The sequence below is a fragment of the Chaetodon auriga genome, chromosome 12 (genome assembly GCF_051107435.1).
Source record: "Chaetodon auriga isolate fChaAug3 chromosome 12, fChaAug3.hap1, whole genome shotgun sequence".
NCBI lineage: Eukaryota > Metazoa > Chordata > Actinopteri > Chaetodontiformes > Chaetodontidae > Chaetodon > Chaetodon auriga.
The window spans coordinates 4,090,162-4,101,645 of NC_135085.1; the positions used below are offsets into that span (position 1 = coordinate 4,090,162).

The 11,484-nt window shown below is 41.3% G+C and overlaps 1 protein-coding gene across 1 annotated transcript; it reads right to left on the reverse strand.

Annotated features, from left to right (window-relative positions):
- Positions 1 to 99: 99 nt before the first annotated feature.
- mrpl37 (mitochondrial ribosomal protein L37) lies at positions 100 to 5,980 on the reverse strand. Its single transcript, XM_076744740.1, has 8 exons — positions 5,472 to 5,980; positions 4,342 to 4,525; positions 4,067 to 4,182; positions 3,243 to 3,431; positions 2,954 to 3,108; positions 2,591 to 2,722; positions 730 to 804; positions 100 to 423 (listed from the first exon to the last, which is right to left on the reverse strand). Exons 1-8 carry the CDS (start codon positions 5,854 to 5,856, stop codon positions 346 to 348), a joined length of 1,314 nt encoding a protein of 437 aa, XP_076600855.1. The 5' UTR covers positions 5,857 to 5,980; the 3' UTR covers positions 100 to 345.
- Between the last annotated feature and the right edge of the window lie 5,504 nt (positions 5,981 to 11,484).

Below are 11,484 nucleotides of genomic sequence, written 5' to 3' on the forward strand. Positions count from 1 at the left end.
GAACCAGTGCGCTACACACGCCTCAGCTTTGAAGATGAACTGATAAGAATATGTGCTGAGCAGTAAAGCACAGGAACACACTCATATCCACAGTACACATTCAGAATGACAGTTTGTTTATTGAGTGCGCTCTCACAGCAGCAAGAACAAACAGAGGGATGGAGTCAGAGTGTTAAAATGAGTCCTGCAGTTTCAGTCTGTTCAGATCATCCAGACAACGCGCTGTGAGCCACATGGACTGTTCAAAAGCAGAGGAGGAGTCTTCTGGTAAGGTATTGGTTTACATCCCATTCACACACACATACACAAACATACACGCACACACGCACGCACGAGTATGTGGTCCTACACAGCTCCGTGCAGGTACAGGGCCAGGAACTTGCTGAATGTTTCAGGCTTGTATCCTGCCAGACCAGCTGGTACCTACAGGGAGACACAGCAACCAATCACAATCACTTAACTTTTCACTGCTGCTCTTTCCTATCACATTCTTCAGTATATACACATTCATGGTGAGGAGAGTTTTGACCCTGTGAAGTTTCCAAACTCCCCGAAAGGACTAGTGATATTAGATTTTTTTCCTTGTGTCGCAAAGGAAGACACTCACTCTGATTTAAGTTATGGAGATGATTCTGATTGATTAGGAGGCAACTGTCAGATGACAGAACATGGCACGCTGAGCTTGGCAGTGGGTTACATTTACCAACAGACAGAAAAAGATTGTCGTACCATCACTTGCTTCTTCTTGATGAGGGGTCGGACTTTTGCAAATTCGTAGAGCTCGACGTCTTTATCCAGCCACACCTGTGTAGAGCAGACAGCAGTTCAAAAAGACAGCAGAGAAGCAGCAAACTTACGCTTGCATCTGGGCTTTTGTTTCCTTTGACAGTGAATTCTGATTGATAGCATGGATTTTTGTTTCATTACTCATTACTGAGTAGAAGCCTCATCCAGTTGTGAGGTGCAGAAAAGCCCCAATATCCTCATGAAGTGCTGATCTCTGTGCAACCGGATGGAATGCTTCTTAAATATGAGAGGGAGCAAAGCCTGAATCTTGATCAGTCACTCCCTGTAGACTTCAAGGTGGCTCTGAAGAGTCTGTAGCTTGATGCAGAGGACGGCACCTGTAGCCATCATTAATTCACAAAAGGTACCACTGATTCCAACACTGTGTCCAAACGTCTCAAACCACTCCACTGTTGATCTGTAGGTTCCACACGAGAGTTCTCCACAGCTGCCGTACTCCACAGAGGACCAAGCTACAACATTTTCAGAGCTAGCATTCAAGCCTACATGAGGTGACTAATGGATAACCAAAAGACAGTATTTCTGTAAAATGGTATGACATCATATAGTAGCTTAAAAAGTATTTCTGTTTACTTGATGTGCTCATTTTCAGTTTTGCAACATCCATCTGACGTCTTTGCACCACAGTAAGTTGCATGATGTTGCTTTGAGAGTTTACCGTTACAAGTGAAGGAAATATTTTCGAAAATGTTTCACCTTCTTGCTGAGAGTTAGATGAGAAGATTGATACAACTCTTCATATCTGTATGCTAACTACAGAGCTTGGGCAAGGGGTCAGCAAACTTAGCTTAGCATGTGTGGAACTATTTCTTGGCTCCAGTCCTGCTCTGCTCTGCCATGTTTTCTCCCTGCAGGAAGTTGCCAGCCTTGAGCCAGGTGGTAAAATATTGAAACTGGAAAATGAGACATCTGCACAAAAACCTACATGTAAAGATGAGCACGTTGTGGTTTTATGGAAGCTATGTGCCAGGCTACAATGGCTGGCTGCAGTAAGTCACACAGCCTTGTTGTCACAAAGTGGCTTGGACTGCTTCTTTATTAATCCCAATTTGGGAAATTATTTTTATTTATAATTTCAACCGAATTTCAAGAAAATCTGCTCAGGAAAATGTGAATGAATGCTTGTTTCCATCCACTACTGTTATGATTATTAGAGTTGGTTCATCAAGATAAGCATTAGGTGGCACTGATTCTCCAGTCGGATAATTATACCACTGCAGAAGTTGATGTAATTAAAAGAGCGCCAGTCAAAAAAAGAAAGTAGAAATAAGACAGTTTGTTCCACATATTAATGTCAGGGAGGTTACATCAAATAAGGTGAGATGCTGTGCTGCAGTGCTTGAATCTCTCTGAGCGGATCAGCTGATCAGTCACGTGAGATAACTGTTCACTATGTCAGAACTTCTTTTAAAAAAGGTTAAGTTAACCAGCTGCTGGCGGCAGCTTTATATTCACCAGACAGATATGAGAATGTATTCATCTTCTCTCTCCAAGACAGCAAACAAGCATATTTCCTATTCCTTTAAAAATGATACACCAACATATAAGAGTCAAATACTGTATATTAACATCTATCTGGACTATTTTTTTGGCAGAAGGTGCCTTATGTTGCTTTAAAATTTTGATAAAGCATGAGTTTTGTGGAATGCACGGCAAGACTTCTGCATATTTGCATAGCTGCAGATTCTGCAGTAAAGGAGCAAGTCACTCAGATCTGGTGGCAGGGACTGTCTCACAAAGCAGCACATACAGCTATTTTTTTTTTTTTGTTTTAATGAAGCACCTGGTTCTTGATGCCGTCGTCTCCTGAGAGATCTGTGGTGTTGAGCTGGAAAACCATGAAGTGGAAAATTCTACCATTGGTCCCAACTGCCTGTAATGTTATGGGACGATCTAGCACACGTTGGGGCTGGGTCTAACACACACACACGCACGCACGCACGCACGCACGCACGCACGCACGCACGCACGCACGCACGCACGCACGCACACACACACACACACACACACAGAGTGTAAGAGGTAGAAAGAGACAAAGTGAGAGAAAATGAGAGGGATAATTGCAGAGTTAGGTGTGGCTCAGAAACTGGTAATACTGTACATTCACAGACCATTTTCCTGTTATGTGTACTGTGTATATTCTTACCCCATACAGTTTGTGCGCACGCGCCAAAGCGTTTCCAAAGGTGAACATGACCATCTTGGCTCTGAACTGTTCTGGTTGGAGCTTACAGTGAGTATCAGCTCCCCCGATGAAGTAAAGTGTGTGGGCATGTGGGTAAGGGTAGTCACCCCTGAAGCCTGATCACAGAGACATCATTTGATTAGGCCTGAACAGTGGACAAACTCCACTCAGCCTCAGGGAAACTAGACACAGCAGACTACTGTTAGACCATGATTTGTGTGACATGAGAGAGGACTGGGTGTCTTCTCACCTGAGCAGTTCACTTCCTCGTTGTACACGTGTACTTCCTGCAGGTCGATGGTGGGGGAGACGGGATAGAAGTCTTCCAGGATGTGATCTGTCGTGTCAGCCACTTCCTGTTTCCCAGAAACCTCTGGGAGAGGATCCATGGAGTTGTACAGTAAACCATTCTGACCCCTAATCTGGAAGAGGTCCTCACCTGATATACAAACATGGAATGTACATGGAAGTCATGACAACGTGTTCAGTACATTCAGATTTATTATTACTTCAGGGAGCAACAATCAGTTCAGTTCCATGCTGGCAATGTCTGTCTGCATTTCAGTCAGGTTGTCAGATTTTGTACAGACACTCATGGTCCTTAGGGAAAGAATCCGAATGACTTTGGTGATCCTCTGGCTTTTCCTCAGGTCATCAGGGACCCCATGGTCTTTGCACCTGTAGTGCCATGGGATCTTTAATGACCACAGTCAGGACCTCAGTTTATTGTCTCACCTAAAGGATGGCAGCTCCCACAGCAAAGTGCCCCCATCACTGCACTGAGGCACTGAGATTTTTAATCGAAGCAAAGGGAAGACTGCCCCCTACTGGCCCAGCAACACCAATTCCAGCACCCCATCCAAGTACGAGCCAAGGCCATACCTGCGTAGCTGCAGTCGCTGAACTAGCCTGAGACCATTGGCAGGGATATCTACTGTGCCATCCACAGGCTTGCTAGCATGCACCATACAAAGAAAAAGTGGAGAAACATTGCTCCATAGCACTAGCAGTGGTCAAAAGCCCCATAGGGTACCCTAAAGTATAAGCACCAGGTAATTCAAGAGGGTGTATTACCTCTTTTCCATGTAGCTGCCAATGAGTATTTCTCAGCAAGGATCCTCCTTCCAATTGCTGGGTGACTGGACTGGAGAGTTGCGCACAGATGGAGCAGGTTGAAGAGCAAAGTGTTGCTGGGGAAGGAACATAAACAGTGAGGGGGAGTGATTTCTTTGCCACAGAAGCACTGTAAAAAGTACCTGTGCAGCCATCAGCTGCCGATTCTCAGACAACACCACTTGACGAGCCATGGTGATCACAGTGACTCATTTACGAAGGTTAGTCAATACTACCTGTATTTGTCTATGCCTGGTCGTTCCTCCGTCGTGTCCCAGAAGCGGGCATGTCTGATGGCGTTCTGCACGCGTTCATTCTGATCTGGTATCTGATTGGCAGGATTCTCTGCCAATGAGAGCATCTGAGGTGGCAGACCAGAGATCAGCTTGGTTTTGGTCAACCACAGAGCCTGATGCACACCTGAGAGAGAGAGAGAGAGAGAGAGAGAGAGAGAGAGAGATGAAGAGACTGAGGTCAGTCCACCTCATGCAGGTTTGGATGTGCCAGCCAGTGCTTTATGAGACAGATCAGGAGGAGAGTATTCAAGTTTCGCAAAGTTTCAATTCATTGTAAAAAAAAAGAAAAGAAAAGAAAAGAATAACACATTAACAATAAGGTTTCTGTTACAGAGCATTCAGACGAGTGTAGGATGGGCATTTAGACCAATTCTATGACATGTTGTGTAACATTATCACATGTAAACAGTATCCTCCTGTCATGGACATTGTGATCAAGACACATACTTCACTTAGAAATATTCAATTCTTTGTGGACAGAGTGCATTTCTGAGGCTGTGAGCATAAAAGACTAAACATACTGTCATAGACATTATGAATTTCTGTTTTATATTAGACAGTGGGCAACCAAAAGGGACATTACTGACGGACTTTAAACATTTCAGTGAAAATGTGATAGAATATTGGAGCTGTATTTTATTTATCAAGTATATTCAATCAAAATGCAGCTTCAGTAGCATGCTTTTCTTTCTTGACTTTGTGAATGTGGCTGAAAACAAACACACTGATGTTTGTTTGCGTTCATGTTTTTAGTTACATACAAGGTTTCATGTTGTCAAATTCTTAACTTTTATGTTGCTCATATAATTTTGTGTTCCTCTGTAATGCGGACATGTTTTGCCAGATTACCGGATTAACCAGAGTGAGTGGGATATTCTGACAAATACGGCACACCAATAATCCTCTAGTCGACACTTGAAACATCATTGAACAAATCTCATTTTATTACTATGTTTGACTCGGGACGAGCAGTACTGAGTCTCGGCCGGGAAACGCCATTCATGTGTGGCGGCTGCTGGCCAGTAGTGATGATCTTGAAATGTTGCAGAGTTGTGACATTTTAAAGTTACCTTCCAGCGCGTTGGTCCTCTGGTTGTACACATAGCACGGTTTCTCTTTGTGCAGCGGCATCTCTTGAAGAGGGGGGGACCGGTAATGTCCAGGGTCCTTGTATTCCCTCTCCCACGATGGGAAAACGGGCTTAGACAAGCCCGGCACATAGTGCATCCTTTCCGAATAGGTGATCATCTCCAGTCCGGGGATCTCAACCTTCTCCCTGGGTTTCGGCGGTGGGGGGACCTTGGCGGTGAGACAGCGGCTGACACCGAAGTGTCTCCGGGCCTGCAGACAGCTGGCTCCTCCATGTGCGGACAAGCGTCTCAAATCCTTCAAGAAAGCGGCTTGACAAAACAACGGAGCCGCCGTTTTTAAACACTGAACCGTTTCTGGAAACATGTTTTCTCCTGCTCTACTTCTTACTGAGTTTTCAAGCTTAAAGCTGTTATTTTGACCTAAGTCAATACCTATCGCCGTATGCCGCTGTAGGGCGCCGCCATGTTGGATCCGACTTCTTCGATGACTTTTTGGCCGTAAACCAGAGTTAAGAAAGGACATGTGACTAGAGCGCCCCCGACAGGTCATGAGAGCAACTAGGAAACGTAGGAAATTTAGCAACCAAAAATGAAGTCCAAACGTTAAAAACTTAACTAACTTATCAACAGACTAATTTAAATTTCCAGAAAAATACTAAAATAACATTAAAAATAACCATGTGTGACTTGGCTGCAATGTTAGATTGTAAACTTCTCCTCTGGCCACTTCAACATATTGTATGTATGTATGTATGTATGTATGTATGTATGTATGTATGCATGCATGTATGAATGGATGCATGCATTATCTGCATGCTGTGTTGAATTAAAAACTATCATTGTGATTTATTTTTCATTATTATTTACTATTTACACCTGAATAAAGGTGATAAAGCCTGAGTTGTAATAAGGTAAAAATAATGTTTTACTTTTATATTATGCAAAAACAAACAAAATGAATGAAGTAATTTTCTGTTTTTGTGATCAACATAAACATATTACCACTATCAAGTTACAGACCATATTTATAGCCAAAAGAAACTAAAGACAATTTACATGTGAGGTTTCTGTAATGAAACACAAATCAAACAACACACTTAACATTGAAATTTCACCAGGAGAGCAAGAAAATCAACACTATTATTAGCATCCAGAACAGATTAATCCTGGAGCAGCTTCACTGACATTCACTGTTTAATTTGAGGACTAAAGAATGCAGAAATCAAAATATAGAATTACATTTGAAAAGAGAATGGCAGAATCAAAGCGATGTTATGGAGAGAGATCTGGATCCTTCTCATCCTCTCCTGTATGTTACAGCCAGGATAGCCAAGATGAGGATGAGGACAGTAGTCTTTCCCAGCAGAATCCAATACCATATCTGACCCTGCAGACCTGCATGGACACACATGGGTGCAGATTGGGCTTTTAATGGCATAACATTTCTCAGAAGCAAAGCTGCAGGAACAGACACAGAGATGAAAAGAGGCAGAGTTCAAAGGACTAGTAAAAGAAACGTGCTAAAAATGAATTGGACAGACATGAAACGAAAGTGTAATTAATTAATTAAGGACTATGCTTTATGTATTATAGTGCTTTGAGGTGAAAGTAGAAGCCACATGAGGTGGGAATGATTTATCCAAACTAGTCTCATCAATCCTTCCAAGGTGAATTTCACAACCTAATTCCATCCAGTAGCACTACAGTGCCATTCAACACGGAGTACTCTCAGCTGTGGATGGTATAACAATGGCATTCATGGTTCTTAAAAGCAGTATTGCAATCAATTGGTCCAGATATTATACTAATTATTCACAGCTTTCTGTCTGCTGCGCCACATGGCTGCAAGAACTCACCTGTTGCACTGGTGTGCTGTAGGGTGAAGTCATGTTGAGGGGGGCTGGATGTAGTCAGGATAGATGCTGTCAGGTTATCTGGACAGGGGACAGCTAATCATGTTCAAAATGAAATAAATAAATGAATAAATTGACTTCAAAGTGCCATTTCTTTGTGTTTATTTCAGTATAATATTTACACTTTTACTTTGGGCTACCTTTATTTCATGTGTTTCATTGCATTATTTCCTGCTCCTCACCTTTCAGCCAATCACATGGCCCCTGTGTCTTAAGCAGTTGAGCCCAACAAATGCTGCTGCCAGATTTAGCCAGTTAGCACCTGTAAGCTAGCGCAACAACAATGTCGAGTAATTGTGATTCAGCTAACTAGAGGCTGGTTCTGTAAATCAACACAGGACACAGACACAGAGACTGAAGTCTCCTGCTATTTATTTAGCATGACAAGGCTGCACATTCTACCTACATATCTTGTTTAGTAGGTAGGCATGGTTGTGAGTTTGGTTTGTTATTCTGCCTCAAAGTGAAGAGACAGTGTTTACAGTGGCAATTAATCTTAGCTTATAATGCTAACCCTGCTTCCCTTTGATGCTGAGCAATAAGCCAAGCCCACAAGTTAGCCTAGCTAGTTAGCTGGCTAGATAGGTAGCATGTGTATAAGCTACGACTTAAAAGCTGAAGTGTCTTTACAGAAGCAGGTTTTAGTTGGTTGATTCAGAATTATTTCAACATTGTTCCTCCAACTAACAGGAGCTAACTGGCTAAAATTAACAGCAGTTGTTGAGCTTGCTAGTGTAGGAGGCATGTGATTGGCTGAGAGTTGAGATACCAGTGACAACACACTGTCATTGAAAATACATTATGACATAAAATGTGATATTATGTAAAGTGACCCAATGAAGCAAGACTTGACATGAAAAATTTCAAATCATCATCATTTCAAGAGGACGGTGCCATTACTGCTCAGCTACATCTTACCTGCTATCTGAATCAGAACTTCAGAGCTGAGTGTGTCGGGCGGCTGGGTCATGCAAGAGTAATAGCCAGTGTCTGCCGTTGTAGCAGAGCTGATTCTCAGGACCACGATCACACTGGGGGTGGTGGAAGTAATATTGACAAGGCACACTCTGTCCTGGGAGATGGACACAGTTCATGTGATGATACGCTTTAGCATCAGCAGTGACTGACATTCTTAACACCCACCTGAAAAGCAGTGTTCACTGCCCTCTCTGTTTGAGGGGTCATGGTTGTATCCACGGTATAACCACACCTAACAGTGATGTTATGGTGCACTGACACACCTAGGACTACACCTCCACATCAAGGCAGCAAGGTGAGAAATGAAAACACTTTTAGGTCAGTAAAAACAAGATTTTTGGCAGCTGTTCAGCAGCTCTGTAGAGTGGGTAGACACAGTCACACTCAAATCCAACACAGCTGGAGTGCAAAACCCGAACATTGTTATCTTCATGAGGACATTATTTTTTGCAGAAAGTTTGTATTGAAATGCAATAGATTGAAAAGGTGTACATGACATTGTGGTGATCTGAGGCTGGTTCCATTAAGGTGGAAATCCATCATTCACAGATAAGAATTCTTATTCCATTTGACCTAAGCAGACGGGAAGTGCTTAATGGGCAAGGTGCTGCAAACCAAGCAACTAACCTCAACAACAAGAGAATGTCTTCATCTGTGACATTTAAGAGTTACATGATCAAGAGTGCACTCAGTTGCAGTGTACACAAGAGCTTAATTCACAATGTATTAAATTAGTAACATCAGAAAACCGTTAAGAAATGTTTTTAAAACCTACCTCATGTCCACTGTTCTTCCACAGCTGTGCGACATGTTGGGGTTTTAAACATGTGAACTCACAGCTCAGGATGAAGCCCTCTCCAGCTGAAAGCTCCCTATCCTTTCCAAAAATACTCACAATAGGATCACTGCAGGCACCTACTGAACAGGCGGTGAAAGAAGGCACACATGAAAGAATGAAATGACTGTTAAAAAATATAATCTACACAATAGTTCTCTTGGGTTTTGAAAGCAGTTTTTTGCTGGGTCTCATTTGTTTGAAATGTATTGGAAAAAAAGACTTTTTTAAGTCAGTAGGATTGAGGTATACAGTGTTTTTGGTAGAATCACCCATCATGTCAAATGAGATTCTGTGGAACGGTAAGTGTCACATACCATATGATCTGGCAACAATAGAGCACTTTTATATAGAAGTTCAAAGATAACTTCATACCAACCAATAATGTGGTTAAAAAAAAAAGAAAAGAAAAACTAATAGTTCAGAAACTATACATATCATATATACATAACATTAATGATGGCTTTGTTCTTTTCAAGTGTCCCAGTATGCGGCAGCATGAACAATAAGAGGAACCTGAAACTGAAGCAGCTAAAAGAAATTCAGCCATCATTCATTTTATTACTTGTACTTAAATTTACATTTTATTGCATACTATGCTTTTACTGCTGTGACATATCAAAATGTCTTCTGTGGTCTTCTATGAAAAAGGCATTAATCTGTCCTAAATATTAACCATTACTTGTTCTTGGTATATGTTCGCTGTCTTCGTCACGGTCAACACCAATAATAAACATAGAAACAAGTATGATATGTAATAAGTATGAGACACAGTTTAATATGAATATAACTACTGTCAGCATTTTACTTATTACTTAATCAAATACCTAAATAAATACATAATCATCAAAAATGCAACTTATAATAATAATAATAATATTGATGACTTTATAGTTACACAAAACCCTCCTCACCTTCAATTTCAGCTTCAGGAGTCCAGTACAGCAAACATATGACCAGAAACAACATGTCCAATTCTTTTCTCATCTTTTCTGTCACCTGCCTGCCACCATCAGCCTGAGGATATGTCTGGTTTCAGTGTCAGGTATATTACTCACAGCACCTCTATGTACTGACAACTGTCTGATAGACAGAACCTGCAGACCTAAGTCCCAGACAGGATGCACGCTCAGCATTTTTGAGTCGATGAAAGCTGCACTAACCATAGCAGAAAAGGTCTTCGCTGCTGATACCGACCACAACATCACTGTTATCAATCTGCATATATGATAGGTACTGGTATAAAAAATCCCCACATATGCTGCAGCGTTGAAAAGTAGACATTTGAAAGTACAGTGGAATGAACAATCGTGCTGATCAATATCAACAGGAAGTCCTTTTTTGTTATCCATCGTATCAAAAAGACAAATAACAGTTTGTGACAGAACTAGGCCTAACATGGTAATAACAATGTTTTTCTACATTTAGATTTTATGATATTGTACTTTATGGCGTAGTCAAACTAAACATGATAATATATCTCATTCAGTTTCTGGTTTACATAGTACAGAAAAATACCGGCCAGAAACCGAAACAATACATAAGTTTAAATACTGGTTAAGGGTGTTCACAGCATGCTCAAATGTACCTTTCATGAGGCCACTGGGCAATAATTTTTGTTGTTGGACCTCCATTGCCAACCATATCTCCAAAACCCTTATTATATACAAAGAGATGACGGAAGCCACCAGTATTCTTACACCAAAACACTAAATGGCTCTAAATGTGTTCCAAACAGCAAATTGATTAAATATTACTTTATTAAAGAATATGCACCATGTAAGCACAATATAAACTTATTACTTATTATTACTTATTACTAATATTGTGACACAGGGCCCTTCTACAAGACAGGGCCACAAGATTAGGGTAATACTGAATAAGCTTTAGTTGATTGTTATATTTTAGTGGTACAAATTGCAAAGCCCAGTTGACATATACTGTGAATGAGCAGTTGCCCACTTTGCATGGTTAACAATCCAGTCTTGGTTCATATCCGTTATAGGCAGCCAACCTGTTTCACATATTATTCCAAATCAGTGTGTGATTTACGTACTGAACACCAAACTTAAGTATCAGGAGAAAAGATCTAAACCTGCTGTGTGTGTGTGTATACATATATATATACACACACACACACACACACACACACACATACACACACACACACACACACACATATATATATATATATATACACACACACACACACACACACACACATATATATGTGTGTGTGTGTGTGTGTGTGTGTGTGTGTGTGTGT